The sequence below is a fragment of the Heteronotia binoei genome, chromosome 21, assembly GCF_032191835.1.
Source record: "Heteronotia binoei isolate CCM8104 ecotype False Entrance Well chromosome 21, APGP_CSIRO_Hbin_v1, whole genome shotgun sequence".
NCBI classification, from domain to species: domain Eukaryota; kingdom Metazoa; phylum Chordata; class Lepidosauria; order Squamata; family Gekkonidae; genus Heteronotia; species Heteronotia binoei.
In genome coordinates, this window is record NC_083243.1 from 78,576,336 (window position 1) to 78,598,968 (window position 22,633).

The 22,633-nt window shown below is 46.2% G+C and overlaps 1 protein-coding gene across 1 annotated transcript in view; it reads right to left on the reverse strand.

Moving 5' to 3' along the window:
- RHOV (ras homolog family member V) overlaps nt 1-10,054 on the reverse strand; it is a 38,122-nt gene extending 28,068 nt beyond the window's left edge. Inside the window, exon 1 of the mRNA XM_060262707.1 lies at nt 9,561-10,054. Coding sequence (XP_060118690.1) covers nt 9,561-9,759 — 199 coding nt within the window. The 5' untranslated portion in view covers nt 9,760-10,054. The remainder of the gene's footprint in view (nt 1-9,560) is intronic.
- Between the last annotated feature and the right edge of the window lie 12,579 nt (nt 10,055-22,633).

A 22,633-nucleotide genomic window follows, 5' to 3' on the forward strand; every position in this document is an offset into this window, starting at 1 on the left:
CAGTCCACCAACCACGACTCGACGGAGGCATACTCGACCGCATCAACGAGCCTGCAGGTAATGAACTTGCCCCTCACCACCCCCGACAAGGTCAAAGTGTTGGTCTCTATCAAAGGCGCTCCATGCCTAATGGAGCTGGACTCGGGCTCCTCCATCTCCATAATCTCAGAGGAGTTGCTTAGAAAACTTTGCCCCAGGGGCCGTTTCAGGCTGTGGCCAGCTGATTTCATACTGTGGGACTTCCAAAAAAACCCCGTACAGGTTTTGGGTTGGACCACGGTAAGGTTGGAGTATAAGAGCTTCAAGGGCAAGCTGGAAATACTAGTAGTCAAATGCCAGCTCACCACATTATGGGGCTGGCCTGGTTTTGACCATGGGGCATTTAAATAGCGGAGGTGCAGCAAATGCGAACGCAGAATTTTGAGCATGTGTGCCGGGAATTCCCGAAAGTGTTTGATGGGTCCCTGGGGTGTTACAAGGTACCTCCCATCACCTTACCCCTCGATCCCCACGTGAGACCGATAAGGTTCAAGGCCAGGTGAGTCCCGTTCGCCCTTAAACCGAAAATAGAAGTGGCGCTGGACCGCCTCACGGCACAGGGGGTGCTAGAACCGGTGTCCTACGCCGCCTGGGAAACACCGATAGTCACCCCAGTGAAGCTGAATGGGGATGTGCGCATATGCGCCTATTACAAGTGCACCATAAACTAGGCACTGCAAGACAACCCATACCCCGTCCCCGTAGTCAGCCACGTACTGGCAGCCCTAGCAGGCTCTAAGGTTTTTAGGAAACTGGACTTGGCTCAGGCATACCAGCAACTTCTGGTAGATGCTGAGACAGCAGAAGCCCAAACCATTGTGACTCACAGGGGAGCTTTTCGGGTGCGGCGGTTACAATTTGAGGTAAGCGTGGCTCCAGGGATCTTTCAGAGCATAATGGATTCTCTTCTTAAAGGGATCCCCGGAGTGCAACTGTTTTTTGATGATGTTCTGATCGCCGCCCCGGACGCTGAGGAGTTCAGCAGCCGTCTGCGTGAGGTACTCCACCGTTTCCAGGCGGCGGGACTCAAAGTTAAGCGGGAAAAGTGTTCCCTCAGGGTGTCGAGGGTAGAGTTCTTGGGGATTGCAGTAGACACCACAGGGATTCACCCAACGGTCGACAAGACCAAGGCAATTGTCCACGCCCCGGCCCCCACGTGTAAGGCGGAGCTACAAAGTTGCTTAGGATTATTGAATTTTTACCATTCATTTTTGCCACACAAAGCAGCTATTGTGGAGCCCCTTCATAGGCTCCTGGATAAAAATGCCCTGTGGGTCTGGGGAAAGCAGCAGGTCGCTGCTTTTCAGGCAGTCAAGGGCCTCCTAGTTTCTAACGATGTGCTCCACCACTTTGATGAATCCCTCCCAGTGATTCTGGCGTGCGATGCCTCCCCATACAGGGTGGGCGCCGTCCTGGGGCACCAACTCCCAAACAGGAGGGAGGTTCCAGTGGCCTATTATTCAAGGACCCTGACCCCCGCTGAGCGCAACTACTCCCAGATTGACAAAGAGGCCTTAGCAATCGTGGCGGGGGTGGATAAATTTAATGACTACCTGTACTGTAGGCGTTTCACGATCACCACGGACCATAAGCCGCTCCTGGGCCTCCTCACCCCAGACCACCAGATGCCACAAATTCTGTCGCAATGCGTCCTGTGGTGGAATCAGTTCCTCAATTCATACACATATGCCCTGGTCCACCACCTGGGCAAAGCTATGGGACACGCGGATGCCCTCAGCTGCCTGCCGCTGCCCTCGATGGACCCGGACCCAGCCCACCATATGATGCTTATTGAGATGCTACTGGAGAGGCCCCTCCATGATGCCGAGGTAGCTAAAGCCACAGGGCGAGACCGCATCCTCGCCTGTGTTTTAGACTGGGTGGGGAGGGGATGGCCTGAGGGTAAACAGGCCACAGAATTAAGGGCCTTCACAGCGCGCAGGGAAGAACTGTCCATGCACAAGGGGTGCCTTCTCTGGGGAAGTAGGGTGGTGGTTTCCCCCCCCCCCCATTGCGGAAACAAGTGCTGGAAGCCCTACATGAAACACATCCGGTAATAGTGCAGATGAAGGCCCTAGCACGCAGCTATGTGTGGTGGCCGGGAATGGACGAAGGGATTGAGGGGTGGGTTCGAAGGTGTCAGCCCTGCCAAGAGTCCCGGCCTGATCCACCCAGTGCCCCTGTCCACTGCTGCGAGTCCAATAGGAGGCCGTGGTCCCAGTTGCATCTAGACTTTGCAGGGCCATACCAGGGCCAAATATTCTTTATTCTGGTAGACGCATACACCAAATGGTTGGAAGTTATTCCAGTAGCTTCAACCTCCAAGGCGGCGGCGGTCAGAGCCTTGCATAGGGTTTTTTGCACGCATGGGATTCCCAATACCCTAGTCATGGACAGTGGGACCGCTTTCACCTCCCGGGAACAGATACCTAATACAACACATCCGGTCTGCCCCCTTCCATCCGGCCACCAACAGACAAGCAGAGCTCATGGTGCACACCACAAAAGTGGCCCTGGGGCGCATTGTACAGGGGGATTGGGACCACCGCCTGGCAGCCTTCCTATTCGATAACCAAATCACCCCCAACCCAGTCACCGGGTTGAGCCCCGCAGAGTTGCTAATGGGGAGGAAGCTGATCATGAGGCTAGACCGGTTGCACCCCGACTGGGCCACAGACCTCCGCAGTTCCCCCGAAACCAGGGAAGCCACTAGGGGGTTCTTTCCAGGGGATTCAGTGTATGCTAAAAACTTTGCGAGTGGCCTGGAGTGGTTAGCTGCCCAGGTGCTGCGGGTGACTGGGTACCGCTCCTACGAGGTCTCAACAGAGGGGGGCCAGATCCTTAGGAGGCATATCAATCAGCTGCGCCGCCACACTTTGCCAGAGGAACCAACAGCCATGGGGGGCAGGGGGGAGCGGGGAAGAACACCCCCGGAAGATATCCTGCCCATGCCGGCCACACCGACTGCACGGGCAGAAGAGCACCACAGCGGTGGAAGCGACCCCACCAGAGAAGGGACTCTGGACAATCCACAAGTGATGGACAGTCATCGTCTGGCGTCACCGCAACACGGGGAAACCGCCACCCCGCCAGCCTCGGCGGCCGCACCAACTCCCCAAGTAACCCCGAGGAGGTCGACCAGCGAATGCCAGGCACTGGCCTACTTGAAAGACTTTGTGTCCTGAACTAGGGGGGGAGGATTGTTATGTCCTACATTCAAGTCTCTATGTACAGCACAGCGTACGCTACAGAGGCAACCAGTGGGAACCCACTGGTCCCCGGATGTAGCTCGCTAATATGCTCCACCAATCAAGATCTGTGGCGGGAAGTTTAACTGGCCAGGATTGGACCTGGCCAGACGGAGGGTTGTTCCGGGGCATGTATATAATTGGGACCCGGCCCGCAATTCTCTCTCTTGTGATGTACTTGCGAATAAAGTATGTTGCCTTCAACACGTCTCGTCACTCATAACAGCAGGCATTAGTAAACTGTATGGAGCAGAAGGATTCATTCAGCCAGGGCTGCCCTATCTTGAAAACAAATCTGTAGATACATAACGGTTCTTAACCAGGGTAAGACCTTGCCTGATCTTTTAAAGGCTAGCCATCCCCTGCTGTCCAATAGCAAAATAACCATAGCCTTAGGATGATAAACATCCTGGGTCTGTTTCTGAGGTTAGAAAATGCTTCTTAAACACGACAGTTTAAGAATACCTTTATTAACATTACCTTTATTAGAACCAGCTAAAATATCACAAAGTGTTACTTACTGTTTATTTACTTCATATATAGTCCTCCTTTCTCTTCAATAGGGACCCAAAGTGGATTACATCATTCTCCTGTCTTCATAGTAATCACAGTAGGCAAAGATTTACAAATGGCATATGCTTCAGAGTGTCAGACTGACAACCATATGCATTGGCACTCACATGCCATTTGTAAATCTTTACCTACTGTGTATTCACATGGAATTGTGATAATATGGCTATTCCCAACCTTGACGTTTTCCATGAAGCAAGCCATGTAAATAGTTGACTGCTTGTAGTTGGGCCCGGCTCTTCTGGATCCTTTTGGGAGCACTGGACTTATTATTTCAGCCTTTTGAATCAATACAGTGGATTTGAAAAGTTTTTGTGACCTTTGGAAGGGCTTATACCAATATCTTCTTGAATATCTTTTATTGTATACTTGTGTACACTCATGGAGGGTCAGGGAATTGATACTTCTATATTGTCTATATTTAGTAGTGTTCATTTTGATATTATCACTAAAAAAATTGTGATGTATTTTTGAGTTTTTATAGCAATGTGGGGTTACGATACCATTTGTTACTTCCTTGCATGCCCACCTGGAGGATGGCAACCCTATCAGCTTCCAGGTTTTCTCAATTTCCCTGGAGAAAATGGATGTCTTGGGGGTGGGGGTGGGCTGTATGGCATTGTACCCACCTGAGGTCCTCCCCAGGCTGCATTCCCAAATCTTGAGGAGTTTCCCAAACTGGATCTGGCAACCCTACTCCGTCTGCTGGTGGCCAGGTTGCTCCTAGCAACTCTGTACTATGCTGCACTGGCTCTAGTTGAAAAGAATCTTGGGAGATGTAAAACTTGAAAACTTTCCTATAACTTTCATGGTTTTTAAGTTGTTTCTGAATTTCCTTCCTTCCTGCAAACATTCCTGTCTTGCAGCTCTCAAACATATGACTTTTATTCTATGTGGTCTTACATTAAGCAAGTTTGGCCACCCCTGCTCTATGGCATCACAGTCTTACTGAGATCCTTCCCTCCCCAAACTCTGCGCTCCCTAGGCACCTTACCCAAATCTCCAGGAATTTCCCAAGCTGGAGTTGGCAACTAGGCTTGCCAGGTTCACTTTTCATCTCAGCAAGAGGACTCGGGGGGGGGGGGTGTTTGAGATAGTGACGTCACCCAGAAATGATGTCATGTCAGTAATGTCGGAGGCAATGCTCTATTTTTTGGGCAAAACTCTATGGGTATTTTTGGCTTCAAAACCATAGAGTTTGTCCAAAAACTAGAGTGTCACCATGCGACAACCCCGGCGCAATGACATCAAGTGATGTCATCATGTTGGGGAAGTTGTGCGACAATGTCACTGTTTGGGGATGGGGTTTTCCCAGCAGTGGGCTGAGGCCCCCAAAAGTGGAGGAAACCCCACCAGGACCTGTGGGCTGGCAACCCTATTGACAGCTCTAGGTCAGCCCCTCTCCCAGACCTGCTACTTACCTTTAAATAAAAAAGTGTGAGTCTGTTCCCATTTCCCACATATATGTGGTTGTCAACCACAAGGTGAGGCATGGAGGTGTCCCAGAGTTACAACTGTTCTCCACACTATAGGTTATAAGTTTCCATGGAGAAAATGGCAGCTTTGGAGGGTGGATTCTATAGTATCACATCCATGTTGAGCTCCCTTCCCAAATTCCACTATCTCCAGGCTCCACCCCCTAATATCCAGGAATTTCCCAACCCAGTGCTGGCAATCCTATATGCTATGTCTATCTGCACTTGAAGTCAAAGCTTAAGGTTCAAAGAAAACCTAGACTGTTGGCACTACTACAAACAGGAGCCTTGTGGCACATTACATCTAAAAGGATTTTATTTATTGTTAGGCTGTAAGATGCCACAAGGCTGCTGTTTATTTTCACTGCAGCAGAATAATACAGCTACTCCTTCCTCCTGGGATTTCTGGCACCAGCACCAGGCAGGCACCAGCCCAACCTTCCTTCTCCCTCCAAATTCAAAGAAGCCAGCAGCTATTTGCATGCTGATGTGAATTCCTCCCCCCCCCCCCCCATTTTGGAGAAAGACTCTAATTACAACTATGCTTTATTGTTTCAACCACTATTAGCATTTATATAGTGCTTTAGAGTGTTCAGAAGCTTTGCATATATTACCTAATTATCATCCTTGGGTCCCATTGCATGGCACTAAGACGAATTTTTAAATGTGTCCAATAAATAAGCAACCCAACAAGACTCAATGTAATCTCTCTGGGAAGCAGGCTGAGGCTGAGAGGAGTGGCTTGCCTAAGGCCACTTCACAGCAAAGGGGAGAATCAAGATGAAAGGAAAAGGAAAGGTCCTGTGCAAGCACCAGTCGTTTCTGACTCTGGGGTGACTTTCACGGCAGACTTTTTATGGAGTGGTTTGCCATTGCCTTCCCCAGTCTTTTACAATTTCCCCCCAGCAAGCTGGATACTCATTTTACCGACTTCAGAAGGATGGAAGGCTGAGTCAACCTTGAGCCGGCTACCTGAATCCAGCTTCCGCCGTAATCGAACTCAGGTCGTGAGCAGAGAGTTCAGATCACAGTACTGCAGTACTGCTGCTTTATCACTCTGTGCCACGGGGCTGCTGAATCTAGCTGAGGACTTACTAATTTATAGCTCACATTCCCTTCTTGATTCATAGCTTTTTCTCTTAGTTACTGTGCCTCACCGTTACACACTCTGCACCACAACTGTCCACCACCCAAAATATCCTACTTAGAATTCAGCTATGAGAGTTGCAGTATGACACATCAGTAGTAATTCCAAAATATAGAGAAACAGGGTTGTTGTTTATTTAAAAAAGAATATCCAAAAGGTGCTGGTAAAACCCATCCAAAGCGATGGTGATAGGTTTCTTGATTATTTTCATGGCTGGCCTGTTCTGCATCAGATAGAACAACATGAAATTGAGCAGGGCTCACTCCCAAGTTAATGGGCATAAGGCTGCAACTTTTCAAAAACAGTAATCATATTGAAGCAATAAAAAAAAGCAAGAGTCCGGTAGCGCTTTAAATACTAACAATATGTGGCATGACTGTGCGACTGAACAACAACAAAATGAGCTTTGGTCCCTGCTCATTTCTTCAGAAGTAATTATTTATTACCGTAATTATGTTAGATTTATATCCCGCCCATTCAACAAAGACTCAAGGCAGCTAACAACATAACAATATTAAAACAATGAAACAATAAAACAGCCAGATAAAATCACAATGGTGCTATATTGTATTATATTGGTTTGACAAAATATTAAGTCAAATAATACTGTGAAACCATACAAATCAAATTGGTTAAACCAAGAACTTTCTTAGGAAAAAATCCACTTCAAGAATCATGAAGGTGATACACCAATCATTGTGGTGTAGTTTTGGAAGAGAAGTTTTAGTATGAGAGATATGAATTCCAAAGATCTCCACTTCTCCCAAGCCTTCAGTATCGCTTCTAATAGGCAACTACAGGACAATAAATAACCTCCCCCAGCCATCTCTTTGCCTTGAGCAATTCACAGGCAATACCACACCTGTCTCTCAGCTGTGCCTTTCTCCCCTTACAAGGCACACTACCAGACTAACAGAAACTTTCTGAGGTGGGAACTTTTGACTGACAGGCTTTGAAAAGCAGGAAGGGATTGTACTGAGGGCCAATATCCACTGTGTGACCAACCAAGAAAAGGAGAAAATTCTAACTTATTTGGAGACTTAACATAAATCCTCAATATTGAAACATTAATAAAAATATTAACATTAATACAACAGAGATCTGTCAATACAGAGTCGGCCTTTAAAAATGAGCTCTGTACTGTTTCTGAAAGGTGAGCAGTCTCGGATTATGGCAGGCAAATGTTTTGAGTTTGTCTGATGCACTGATTCAGCTTAGGCTTGCCAGGAAGCAACCCAGACATATTTAATAGCTTTACTGCTCTTGCAGTGCAGAACTTGTTTCAGAGGTAGGTTATGACCAAGCAGCCCTATTCATGTATCCCAGACAGTCACAAGTACAGGAACTGAATCCCTCTGATAGTTCCCCTGTCTTTCCTGCACACAGCTCAAAGTAGCATAGAAAGTTCTCTTCTCCATTTTATCCTCACAACAAACCTGCGAGGTAGTTTAAGGTAAGGTCAAAACATTAACTCAACATCACACAAACTTCATGACTGAGCAAGAATTTGAACCCAGGTCTTCCCAATGTAACTACTATAGCACAGTGATCATCATACTGATCCCCAGCAGTCCAGCAATACAGTTGGGGATCAGCACAGCTGAAAGAGTTATCACCATCCACATAAAGAACTTGTCAGAATTGTTGATCTGTTCTTCCTAGGGTCGCCAGTCTCCAGGTGGTTGCTGGAGATGTCTCAGAATTACATCTGGTCTTCAGGTTACAGAAATTAGTTCCCCTGGAGACAATGGCTGTGTTGCAAGGGGGACTCTATGGCATTATACCCCACTGAGGTCCCCTGCCTATCCAAAACCCATCTTCCTCAGGATCCAACCCCCCCCCCCCAAATCTCCAGAAATTTCCCAACCCAGAGCTGGAAAACCTAACATATGTGTACCTTTGTGTGTGGGGGGGTAAGTACTCCTTCCTGTGTGTCTGATTTAGAATCCTGTCATGTAGCAGTATTTTACTTGGCCAGACCCGAGATAAATCAGGCCTCAACACCTTTTGGTGTTTCAGTCTAACAATATCACACAGCTATCTCCTCTGGAACTTTAGCCTGAAATGTATTAAAATGTAGTATGTTCTTGAGTTTTACTGACCCAGTTGAACAACAACAGCTAAAAAACCAGTTGGACAGAACTAGATGTGTTGCACAGTTAGCTAAGAGAGAGTGTTGTCATCTAGTTTTCAATTAAAAGGCAACACCTGTTTCTCATTGCAGCCAATTGAAGCAAGCTGCAAGACCATCCACTTTATAGATCTCCGTTTTCACAACTTGTCATACCTGTGAGCACTGTTTCATTATCACAGTTATTCAATACTGAAACTAAGGTAGGCACACACAGCGGCTAGTGCTTTTAATGCCGTGTTTAATAAACTCACACAAGATAAGGTTAAATGGTTTCCCTTTAAAACAAAAACAAAATAAAGGAGTCCAGAAGATGAATGTTGCATTTGATATTGCTTTACTAATTATATTAATATGACTGCTTTACTAACTTTTCTTATCCCATTTTGTTGTTATCTCCCTTCTTACAAAGCCTCTGTGACCCACCAATTTGTTACACGATACACCAGTTGGTTACATGCTGGTTGTCTGTTAGGGTAGTCCTCTGTTTCAGCTAGAAGCTATTGCATGTAAGCTCCAGAACTATGTGTGCCTGAAACAGGTAAAGGTGTTACTGGACTCCAACTTTGTTCTGTAAATTTTTTCCTGTCACTGATGGGCAGTGCAACTGACGAAATGCAGAGGAACCTTGCCAGAAAAAAAGGATATTAGCAACCCCTGGTTTGTACATTTGACTTGGAGTGTTCCACCACACGTTAACATATGTTGGATCAGGTGGCTTGTTATACACTTTGTTAAATAAGATTGTGATCTTTTGGAATAAGAGTTTAACTTTTTAAATGAGAGAAGTACCATAAAACAAAGCAGAGAAACCTAGTAAACCTCTCTGTTTTCATTAGTGGTGAGTGCATTAATTTGTGCCCATATCAGACAAGAAGTGGTGGTGGGGAGATTGTGTCTTCCCCCCAATACCACGCACCCATCAGAAAGAGAATGATTTTTCTGCTTACCTGAGAAGGTGTCCAGTGCAGTTGGCTGGTACTGGTCTGGGTATCCATTTGTGGTGTAGCTAACAATCAGGCTGGTTTTGCCCACAGCCCCATCCCCTATGAGGACACATTTGATGCCCAGCTCTGAGCCACTGCCTCTGGGGGTGCTGCATCTTCTTCGCAAAGTGGGTGAGTAATCCAGCAGCTCCTGTGGAGGCATGGCTTGTAGAGCAGGAGAGGGGACACACTTTGTGCCCCTCTTTTTAAGAAGTGTCACTTTAAACAAAAACGTTGTTTAAAGAAAAAACAACAACCTTCAGTATGCTACTAAGAAGAAAGGAGAACAAAATGCAGCCACTATGTTCCTCCAATCCAGTTGCAGTTTCTCTTTCCCTGGAACTGCATCTCTTCACGTATCCTGGAGCAGGAGGGAGAGGAAACTGCAACAGGGAGGTTTGTACCTGAGTGGTGAGTTCCACCCACTTAACTTTGCATTTCACTTCCCAGACTTGTAATGGTTTAAAATGAAAAAAAAACCACCCTGATTTGCATGGTTCCACCTCTTTTCTGTGTAACATGATTCTCTTTTCTGTGTGCTTCAGCAAACTCAAACTCCTAGTCCTCTTAAAAGTGTTTCTTGGTCTTCTGAGGAGGTGCTGCAGGACTGACAGGGAGAAAGGGGGCTGGCTGAAGTGCTTTACCCTCTGACTTTGTATATCAGCACAACAAACACAAATCATACAGGTTTTTGTACAGTGCTTTACAAACTGAAGGGGACCTCTTTGGAGGAGAAGTTACTAATCAGTCACAGGCAAATTAAGCAGGAATCCAGTAGCACCTGAAAGACTAATGAAACTTATTCCGGCATGAACAGGAATAAACCTTTCATAAGCCACTGGACTTCTGATTAATTTTGCTTTAACAGACTAACATAGTTACTTCTCTAGAACAGAGTCAGAGTCAGATGGTGCTTTAAGACTCTGCAAACCATTAATATCCCAAGGAACATTTGCAATATGGTCTCTTCAAGAACTGAGCTAGACAAAAAAAAAATGTTTATATGTATCTACTGCAGATTTTCATTGAGTAAGAGAAGAGACAGTCTGCATTCTCCAAACCCGGGTCTTCAAACCTGAAGGCTGATCATGCCAGACCCCAAATTCCCTAAAAGGGGGATGCTTCACAGTCCTCCCCTAGCCGCATAGTGCCCTAAACCCCAAAAACCTGCCACTACTAAGGCCAAGTCTCTACTTAGGGCTTAGCGCCCACCTGGAGGCCCAAAGCCACCCGCAACCTTGCTGCAAATCTCTCAGGAAAAGTATATTACCCTTTTCCAAGAGATGGACCCCATCCCCTCTGTAGAGGTTAGGAAATTTCAACAAAATGTCCGGATTGGGCAAATAGTGCCCCAACCCCTTTTCCAGCACCTTCCTGATCTCCTTATTAGCCTTATACCGGGCCCTTTCGTTACCTCCCAGGTGAACAATTAAAACCTGAGGAGGAGGACCCACACAATCTTTAAACAACAAAGGCAGCAGGCCCGGCCACTGAAGGCCCCGGCGCCCCCGCCATTTGATACACACATGCTGGCTGAGTCCCAGCTGAGAGCCAACTGCAGTTCTCCGAGCCTGATGAGCGGCCCAAAACACGTGGCTATGGCCGCATATGAGAACTCGGCTCCTCTGGCCAGGAACAACAGCATCTAAAGAGAAAAAACAGTTAAACAAGAACAGAACCAACAATAAACAGACACCAAGTCACTCAAGGTCTAATAAAAGGTCGCACTTAAGCCTTATAGGCCGAGGAACACCCCCTGCCCAATCTCTGAATGGAAGTGGAAGGATACCCATAACAACCGCTGTTGAGGCTGCCCTGCCCAAAACTGATGCTTTGTCAACGGGCTACCATTCGAATGTATAAACAAAAGCCCCTCCATGGGCCCCCTAACTGCCAAATAAGCAGCCAACGCAGTAACTGGACACAACTCAAGCTCTGAACAACTACCCAATTTGAGCACTGTATCCTTCTGCAACTGATCCATCTTAAAGCGACGGACAGTGATGACTGCCTTACCCACAAATAGCTGCAGATCCCTTAACAACAGAGCCTTACCAAAAACATTGTTTCTAGAATGTGCCACCAGCTCACTTACTCTAGCCCCCCCAAAAAAGCAAATAAAGACGCAGCGTGAAACAAACTTGCTTCAAATGATGAAGCACACACCACGTCCCAAACCCTCTTCAAACCCTGCAGATCAAAGGAGACACAGGATTCCGCATATCAACCCTGGGACTGGCCTTTCTGGCCCACCCCTCCAGCATCTTTCGAATACGAAAGTCAGCTGTTTCTTCCCTATAACCCAGCACCTTACTGACAAAAGCCAATGCAGACAGGTGCCTCCTAATGGATCGCACGGCCAACCCCTTACCTCGCAGCGAAACACAGTAATGGAGCAAATGCTCCACCGGGAGGGGCCAAACCCTGCAATACCCTACCTCAGCCCTAAAGTCTTCAAACTGCCTCACAGCCCGTTCGTAAGACTTCCAGGTGCTGGACGCAATGGCTAGACCTATCGCTCTGCAGGCCTCGGCTCTCCAATCAGCCGGGCATTGGCATCGGCTCTCTGCCGGCATCTGGGGCCAGCTGATGAAACCTCTCCATCTGTTTACGAGATAGAGCATCAGCCACCCCGTTACTCATCCCAGGAACATGCTTGGCTAAAAACAAAATGTTAAGCCGCAAACAGCGCAGAGTGAAGGCCCTCACCAATCTCATAACCCGGCCAGATTTGTGTGAAAGGGAATTAATAACCTCGGTGGGAAGGGCGGGATATAATCGAAATATAAATAAATAAATAAATAAAGTGGACCACCGCCATATTATCACACCAAAAATGGACAGTGTGATTGGCCATATCCTTCCCCCACAGCCAAACCATGACTAAAATAGGAAAGAACTCGAGAAACGTAAGATGACCTGAAGCTCAGCTTCGAGCCTCATGTCGTCCCTCCAAAAAGAGACTCCATTAAAGGACTCCAAAAATTCCTGCCAAACCCTCAAATCATCCCTCATGTTGCAGGTGACCCTAGTTCTATGCTGAGGCAAGCGTAGACCTGCCATAGCATTGCACAGCCTTCTAAGAAAAGCCCTCCCAGGAGCAACCACTTTGCAAGCAAAGTTGAGGTGCCGAACTAGCTGCTGCAACTCCAACAAAGTAACCTTCCTTTTAAGAAGAAAGGTAGAAATCCTAGCCCTCAGCTCCACTATTTTCTGAAGAGGCACCCTAGACAACTGTGCAATAGTGTCAATCTCAATCTCCAAAAAGGTCAACCTCTGGGTTGGACCTTCAGTTTTCTCAGGCACTAAAGGAACCCCAAGCTCCGCCGCCAGCTCAACAAAGCCAGACAGCAACTGCCCACAACGCCCAGTCCCCTCGAGACCCACAAAAAGGTAGTCATCCAAATAATGAACGACATCCTGCAAACCCACTTTCTCCCGCACAGCCCATTCCAAAAATGTGCTGAAACACTCGAAAGCCGAACATGACACAGAGCAGCCCATTGGCAATGCTCTATCCATGTAAAATTGACCCTCAAAAGAAAACCCTAGGTAAAAGGAGAAAAGCAGACTTAATGTTGCATTTTGCCAATTCTGCCCCCACCCCGCAACGTCTCACCACGGCAATAGCCTGGTCAAAGCTGGTGTACCTAACAGAGCATAAGTGCTCTGGGATCCCATCATTCACAGACTTCCCCTTAGGAAAAGACAAATGGTAAATCAAACAAAATTCACCAGGCGCCTTTTTAGGCACCACACCCAAAAGCCTCTGCTGCACACCAATGTCTCCAGTAGGAGAAAAATGGGGGGGAGAGGGAGGCTCTCCAAAATGGTCACCTGCCAACCTCAAGGGCAATAATAAAAAACCCAGGCTGCCCCACAGGCCCACACCCTCAAAAATTAAAAGGGGAAAGACCAAGCCCTGGGCTCCACAACCCCTGCCCCACCAGACCCCAAACCCTAGGCAGACTAAGCCAACAAGAAGGACAACGCCACATTCTCCACCGCCTCCGATGTTGCCGCCAGCCCGCAACACTGCAGCCGATGCTCCAGCCGCTTCACCCGCTGGTGCCCAGTCGACTGCCCCAACAAACCCCGACGTCCTACCAAAAACTAAAGAAAAGCCTCAGCCTCAGCCGATCGTCTGCCAAGACGACGGAGCCGATGAGGAGCTCCCGCACTTGACAGTTAGACTGTCAGATCCCGCCTTTTTCTCTGTGTGCCGAAACGGGAGCCCCTGACTCTTCCCATCCAGGGAAGCAAACTCTGCTCATGCAACCTAGCAGCTATGCTGCAGTCTGCAAGCATAAGAATGTTGCCAGTAGTAAGAGGCTCACACAAATGGAATTTTCTTCTTCATCAGTGTTCATGCATTTGTTTATTTATATATTACCTTTCTCCCAAGTTGGGATTCAAAGTAGTTTACAAAATCATTCTATCCACCTCCATTTTCTTACAACAACATTGTGAGGCGCGTCGCATGACAATGGAGCTCTTTGAGTGCAGGGATCCCCCCAGTGGCCCTCTCCAAATGGGGGAACCCCTGCCCTTGGTGGGAGCTTGCCAGCCCTAGCAAAGAGGCACCCAGGTTGGCCAGAGGAGATGTTGTTCTGCCTGCCTGTCTGAAGCCCACATGGCCTGGAGGTGGAGGCACTCAGCCCATCCAAAGCCTGTGTGGCTTCAGGGAAGAGGTGCCTTGCCTAAGTGAAACCTGTACAGCTGGAGAAGGCAAGCACCTGGCATCCTGGCATATTTCTAGCCCACCTAAACCCCATAGTAACCTAGGATCCTCCACTGTGCAGGCCTCATGTGGCTGGCTCAGCAGACAGGTTGCCTATCTTCCTCCCTCCTTGGGGGCAGGTAATGATGGGATCATTTTGCAGGTGCACTTTTCTTTCATAATTTGCTGCTGTAGTTAGGGTTACCAGCTTCAGGTTAAGAAATGCTTGGAGAGCTGGTGGATAGAGCCTGAGGAGAGTGGGGTTTAGGGAGGGGAGGGACTTCAGTAGGGTATAATGCCAGAGAGTCTGTTCTCCAAAGCAGCCATTTTTTCCTGTTGAACTGATCTCTATTGGCTGGAGATCAGCTTTACTCTCAGGAGATCTCCAGCATCACCTGTAGGTTGGCAACCATAACTTCAATCAAAGCTGTCCTATTGTTCAAAAAGTCTTCACCCTATTAAAAAATTAAAATATTGCACTTCAGAACCCAACCCTGACTACCAAAGTAGAGAAACTTTCTGATTTTTTGTATTTTTTTGTGTGTGTGTGTGAGAGAGTGTGTGTGTGTGTGTGCACCTCAAAGTCATGGAGACTTCTGGTGACAGACTCCATTCCAGCGAAGCAAACGGCTCACATACTCGCCAGATGTCACCTGCAGGCAGTTGACCCACCCCAGGCGTGGACAACTGTCCAACCACCACTATCTTTGTCCAGCGAAACCTTGGAGGAGAAACTGGTGACAATCGAAGATTGAAGAAGAGAAAGAACATCTTCACCCAGAGCCAAGTGTCTTTCTACCGACTGTGTGTTACCTTAGATAACAATTTGGCCATCTATTGTCATCACCTCGGCCTAGTTCAAACCACTCCCATGAACCTCCACCCCAGTGATTTCCCCCATTCTTCTCTGTACTGTCACCTTGGAGCATCCCCACCTTGGTCCATTTCAACCTGAAAGTTCACTCAGGTAACCAGGACCCAAGCCTGTTCATTGGTCAGTTATGGGCACCTAATTAGGTGCCACCAATTAACTTGCTATTGGCTATCGCAGTAGTCCAGCCCTTATGGTCACTGCGAAGCCTCCCCTTTTGTTGAGGTCATGCATCAACTGATCACCTTCCTCCTCCCTCGTACATCCCATCCCCTAAGGGCTCAAGATAATCCTTATAACCTGTGGACTAGCTACCCACAGGTGTGCTTCTAGCAGTATCCCGCTGTCTAGATCCATCCCCGATTCTAAGGCCAAGTTTCGGGTCCCCTCTCCCATTTCCTCGCTCGTCGCCATTGGAGCTTTCTTTGAAGACTACAATAGGTAAATATCACCCTGTTCATCTACCCATGTGTTTCTCTCTCTCTCTCTCTAATTTTCTTAGGACTGTATGTGTGATTTTATGAGTATTTTGATCTTGTGTGTGTGATCTAAATTTTTCTGGAATAAATTTTAATTGTTTTTACTTAATTAGTGTCCCTGATATATTTGAGCAATAGTTTCTGGACGTGGAGCCTGTATATATAGATTCTTGTTCCTTTTAAAGTCAAGTGCTCACCTGACAATTCCCCCAACCTCGTTTTGAGGGCATTTTGGTTTACAGCCTCCTATCCAACTACTTGCCAGAGTCAATCCTGCTTATCTTCAAAGATCTGACAAGACCAAGTTTGCCTGGGCTATCTGGACCAGAAACTTTCTGATTTCCAACAGAAATTTCCATAAGGAAAAGGAGTGATAATTTTGGTCAACAAACAGAACATAGCAACATAAAACAAAAGTAAAGGGTGGTGAGCAGATCATGTTTCTTGTACTTAGCTAATCATGTACGATGAACAAACAACTCTAGCTGTTGGAAGAGAGAAAAAGAAAATCTGGTGGCAGCTTTAAACATAAGTGTTTATTCTAGCATGAGATTTTGTGAGTTAGAGGTGACTTTTTCAGGTGCTATGAAAAGGAAATCTGAAGTGCACTCTGACCCACGAAAGCTCATGTTGGGATAAACGGTGTTAGTCTGTAATGTGAATCTGGACATGTTTTATATTGCTACAATAGAATAACACCACTACTCCTCTGGATTTTGGAACAGATGACAAATTTGCCACATTTCACGCACATGCAGGACCCAAGCATAATTTCTTTGGACTCATTACAGACTGGTCTTCTTCCTGGTCCCAATTCATCTATACAGTCTTTTGAGTCAAAACAAACAACCTTTAATGGCATATGACAGCATCACAGGCAGGCAAGGAAATAGCAGCAATATTTCATTGACACTTATTAATACTGTCTCTACTCTTGGCCAGATACAAAAAATTGGCCACCATTTCCATAGTCACTACACAATAGTCACTACACAAAAATCAGGTTGATTTTTTTGGTCCCTCAGTAATAGCTCCAAAAACAAGGTTCAGAGATCACAATAATAGGTACAATGCAAAAGAATATGATCCAGGCTTTCTATTCCATCATTCTATACGTCTATCAGCGTATGGGATTTTACAAAACCTTCCAAACAATACAGCTGAAGGTAGAACATTAAAACGGGCTAGCATAAAGGCTCTTCAATAATGTGGAGTGGTCAAACAGAGGAAATATTCTGCAATAGACCTTTGGGGAGGAGTCTCTACCCTCAAGGGGGAGCATCCGCCTGTGGCACGACTAGTCAGCTCTTGGTGTTCAATATCTAACAGTCTTTGTTTAATCAAACCAAAGGCTGATCTTTCTGGCAGGAGGAGTAATTCCCCAAAGCTAACCCCTATTTGGGAGATCTTTATATGGAGAAACCAGGGAGAAGACTGGGACTCAGCAAGCATTTGGGAAATGAGAGGACTGGAATGGGCTTGCCAATCCCCAGGTCCCAACGGGGGTTCTTTCGCTTTCCCAGGCTCCTTCCACTCCCAGTCAGTTGGCCAGCGGGGGGGGGGAGGGGGGAGCCCCACCCCGCCCCCAGAGGACCATGTGCCTTTGCACCTCCAGAGGATCATGTGCCTTTGCACCTCCAGAGGCTTCAGTCTCCGATTGAAAAGCTTCCTCTTGGGATGGTGTGTCTGTGTGTACTTTGAAGAAGTTGGCAGCAACTCATGAGTAGAGTGGCCAATCCCTTGCTTCAGAGTTGCCAGAAAGGGGTGGGGTGGGATGGGGGGAGGGAAACGTCTGCTGATTGCTTCATTATTGCCTATGTGGAGATTGATTCTCATAGAGGAATTGATCTGGAGGTTTCAGGGGCTCTGGGGAAGCTGTTTTTTGAGGTAGAGGCACCAAATTTTCCGTACAATATCTAGTGCCTCTCCCCAAAGTACTCCCCAAGTTTCAAAATGATTGGACCAGGGGGTCCAATTCTATGAGCCCCAAAAGAAGGTGCCCCTATCCTTCATTATTTCCTATGGAAGGAAGACATTTTAAAAGGTGTGCTGTACCTTTAAATGTGATGGCCAGAACTCCCTTGGAGTTCAATTATGCTTGTCACACCTTTGTTCCTGGCTCCTCCTCCAATGTCTCCTGACTCCACCCCCAAAGTCTCCTGGCTCCACTTCCAAAGTCCCCAGATATTTGTTGAATTGAACTTGGCAACCCTCGACTGGAAACAGTTCTGAAATGTAACCTGAGCCAAAATTTAAATGTTATAATCCAAGCTTTTGTCTCTAAGAGTCTTTGGTTAGTCTCCAAACCAATAGCCGCATAAGGCACACATGGGGGAAGACCTAGTGTTTTCCGCAAAAATTTAGATTGAACCTTTTCTATATCCTTATTAATAGCCCTAATCCAGATTGGGATCCCATAAAGCAATTTGGCTCTGATTTTATGGGTAAAGACCCTAAGCACATCAGGGACATATTGATTGCCTTTAGTATGGTAAAAGTGAATAATTGCAAGTATGTTGCTGTTAATAGATTTGATCATTTCCTTTTTATGGGCAATCTTTTGAGCCAGGAACCATAATGACATACATATACCTGTTACAGTAATGGACTTCTGGCTGAACCTAGGTGTGCCTTTGCCTCTCAGACTCTGGTGAACAGGACCCGTTCTGTCCTCCATGACTGGACCCTGTGCATGTGAGCAAGGGCACTCTGGCCTTCAAAGCTGTCTCCTCCTCCAGCATTTATGAACGGGATTTGTGACCAGTTGCATTCACAACAGATTAACCTTGTTCTCAACAGAAAAGGCAGAATACTATTGAAAGATGGTTTTAAAAAGTATAATGTGTTGATATTAGCACACTCCATGTCATAATTACTATTGGAGATGATGCTGCAACAGCAGGAAATTTAGCAGACAAGGATTAGGAGAATGACATATGTACACACCCATCACCTACAGCTCCTATGGGAAAATGAACTTTCTTTGCATCAGAACAACAGTTATTGCCATTTTAACAAGGGACTTGCCAACAGCATTTCCTTTGTATTTGCATGCTGCCTTTAGTCCTTCCACCTCCACCAATCTCAGGTTTTATTTGCATGAGAGAGACACAGTTAATCCATACCAGTGAAAAGGAACCTGATCTCAGTCAAACTTTGGGACTTCTATATGTTTATGTACTAGAACACATAAGTCACACTGCTAGCCCTGAGAAACTTCTTAGCTTTTCTCTCTTTGTCCCATTATGAAATCCATTTTGCACTCTTGTCCTCTATAAATTTATCCTTTCATAGTAATGGGCAGAGCCTATATCTGCCTTTGCCTTCAGACTCTGGTGAAGGGGACCCCTTTTCTCTCCCATGCTTGAATCCTGTTCTGTACAAACTAGGAGATCTTCTGATGACTGATGGCTTCTCTCTCATGCTTCCCCCTCCCTCAACTCACTCACTCATTTGCTCTGGTACAGAACATCCAGTGTGGAGGTGCTCAAAAGCATGCTCACTGTTTTGTGAAATTTTGGGTGGTTTGGGAAGTGTTTTGAGGCCAACAATGCCACCTATAAATGTGGCTAGTGAAAAGACACCCAGCAAAAGTGATGTATGTAGCCACATGTTTTCTTGCTCACACCATTACTCATATATTCCTAATGTGGCATGAAATTGACAGTATGACAGTTTTCCGCACAAATCAGCTGTAGAATCTGACCCCTTTTGCTACATTGAGCACTTACAGTTGCAAGTCCAACAATTTATCCTCAAGATCCTTGCTGGGCTAAATCAACAAGCTGCACCACCTGAATCTACCTCCATCTGGCCCCCTCACCAATGTTCACTCTAAGCTGCAGAGTCTTGTGAACAGAAATTCTACTTTGTGAGCTACAGGGATTAAAGTTGTGAGCTAGTGGCATTAAAGTTGTGAGCTACTGCATAAATTAGTGTGCTCTGGGGTCATCCCTCCTGAGTTAAGACAAAAATGTGTGATCTGGAGGCTAAAAATCTGTGAGCTAGCTCACGCTAACTCAGTTTAGAGGGAACACTGTCCCTTCACCACTTCTGCCTGGAACAGCTCATTCTGCCTGCCTCCTTGCTTCCTCAGGCCTTGTTATTTATTTATTTATTTATTTATTTATTTATTTATTTATTTATTTGTGGTTTTTTGCATTTTGTGTGTGTGTGCATGTGTCTGCACCTGGAAGTCATGGCGACTTCTGGTGACTGACCCCTACCGTGAGTCTGGAGGCTATTCAGAGAGGTGGCTGAATAAAGCCTGCCCCTGCCCTCCTGACTGCTGGTATTCCTTGGAGGTCTCCCATCTAGGTACTTGCCAGTGTAATCCCTGCTTAGCTTCTGAGATCTGATGAGATTCAGCTTGCCTAGGCTCCCCAGGTCATGGCTCCCCAGGCCTCTTTAAACACAGTGTGACAAGGCATGCATACCCCAGAGTGGTGGACTTCTTTTGCAACAAGTTTTGATTGCCACAGGGGGAGGATAGGACAGATGCTCCCCTCTACACCTAATGCCACAGCTGGCTTCATTGTAGAGCCAGCACTGAATTTATGCCTTCTGTCCCACCACCCTCAAGTTTTCCCCTCCCCACTCATTCGTTCATCTCTTGAAATGCTGGCCTTTGTTTTATTTGCTCCTGTTCTCAATCTAATGTATGTATTTCTGACTGAAATGACTTCTTCACCTCTGTGGGAATTCTCCTCTGTATAACTATCTTTAATCTATGCAATTAATTTATTAGAAGCTAACAACATAGCTCCCACAGGTTTCTTTTTTTCATGTCTTATCTGGCTTCTAGCATCTAAAACGTGCTGCTGCAGTTTCACTTCAGTGTAAAGAGCTTTTCATATAAAGGGATTCATTTCAGTTTTGTTTTTGCAAGGGAAGAATACCCTGGCTCAGGAAAGGTACACAGCTGCCATGGAAACACACAATCTTTAACAGCTTTGGAAACTCACACAAATGCAAACAGTTGGTAAAAGCAGCCTTACAGTTTTTGAAAATCTTGGCATGACAGTTCACAGCTGCAACACTCTCAGGGATGGATGGCCTTCTCTCACCCTGAGCAAGCCAATGTTACGCCACCCCAGTCAATCACGACCACTATACTGATGATTCATTTGATGTATTTTTACGTCATCATTCAGTAACCCCAGGGTACCTGCATTTGCTTTTATCACACTTTCTCTAAAAGAGTTTGTGCAAAGTATTTTGCCCCATTTTATCCTCATAAACCCCCCAAGATGTATTTTAGGGCTGAGCAAAGTCTGTCTGGCTCTACGCCCAGAATTTTGGCTCTGAATAATAATGGTACTGTGTTGGTGGTACTTTTTCCTTGATGGTCATCTCAACATCCATGAAAATGGGAGAGGCACTATTCCCTACCTGCATGGAGGCAAATGGAGTTTCCAGGCAGACTGAAATACTCACAGTCTAAACACATTACAAGGAAGTGGCTTGCTGGAAGCTGAATAATGAGGCTATATGGTAATACAACAGGATTGTCAGAAGCCTGATCTCTTCAGATCTTAGAAACCACCTCTTCTTCTCATTTGTCTTGAAAGCCCCAGGCAGGGGTTGCCAGAAGTTGGTTGCACTGACAACACTTACTTGTAAGTGTAACTTACAAGGGGGTTGGACTAGATGATCCTGGAGGTTCCTTCCAATTCTATGATTCTAAGTAATTTTATCTGGGAGAACCAGGTTCTCCCCACTCCTTCACCTGCTGATGTGACCATGAATCAGTCACAAGTTCTCGCAGATCTGTTTCTCTCAAGAGCAGTTTCTGTCAGAACTCTCTCAGCTCCACCTACCTCACAAGGTGTCTGTTGTGGGGAGGGGAAGGGAAAGAAGATTGTATTTTTGCTCTGAAACTCCTTTGGGTAGTGAAGGGCAGGGTATAAATCCAATCTCCTCCTCCTCCTCTTTCAAAATGCAGTCCTAAATAATACTGTCTTCAACTGCCTCCTAAAGATCAACAATCAGAGGGGAAGGTGCACATCCCTAGAGAGGTTGTTCCATAATTGTGGGGCTGCCACCAAAAAGGCCCTTTCTCATGTACCCACTAAATGAGAATCTTTAATTGGTGGGACAATCAATAGGGCATCTTCTCACAAATTAATCTGCTGGGTAAAGATGTATGGAAGAAGAAGGTCCTTCAGATATCCTGGTCCCAAGCTATGTAGGGCTTTAAGAGACAAAACCAACATCTTGAATTAGGCTTAGAAGCAGATTGATTGATTGATTTTATTTAGTAGATTTATATTCTGCCCTTTTCCATGAGAGGACTCAGGGTGGATTACAGACATAAATAGATAACAATTAAAACCCAACAATAAAATAATAAACAATATCAAAACAAAGCCAATAAGATAAAAATACTTCTGCCATACTGCCAAATGGTTGTTGGTGTAATTGTAGATTGGAGGAGGGGGACAAAATCTGTAGTAGTATTTTTATTTATATTCTGGTTATCTTCTCAGTAGGGACCCAAAATGGTTTACATCATTCTCGCTTTGTTTGTTTTATTTTCACAACAACTATGAGAAAGTAGGTTAGGCTGAGTGTGAGTGACTGGCCAACATTACCGAGCAAACTTCCATGACAAAATGGGATTCATACCTGGGTCTTTCAGCTCCTATAAGTACTATACCATACTGGCTCCCTAGCCCTCCTCAGCTCAGACTTGGGGAAGAAGAGGTGGCTCAATAGTATAGTTCTGTTCACCAGCCAGTGTCTGCAAATCCTCAGGTGGTGCCCTGGGCTTCTAACAATGCCCACTTCTGCCCCCCCTCCCAAAATGCCCTTCTTTTATCTGCTCACTTTTTAGTCCTCCAGCACTCAAAAGCTCCCAGCAGCACACACAGCCTAGTGCCATCAGAGGAAAGGCAGTGCCAGCAGCTGGAAGCATGGGATGCACAGGCACACGATGCACAGGGTTCACAGGCAGGCAGGTGGGCAC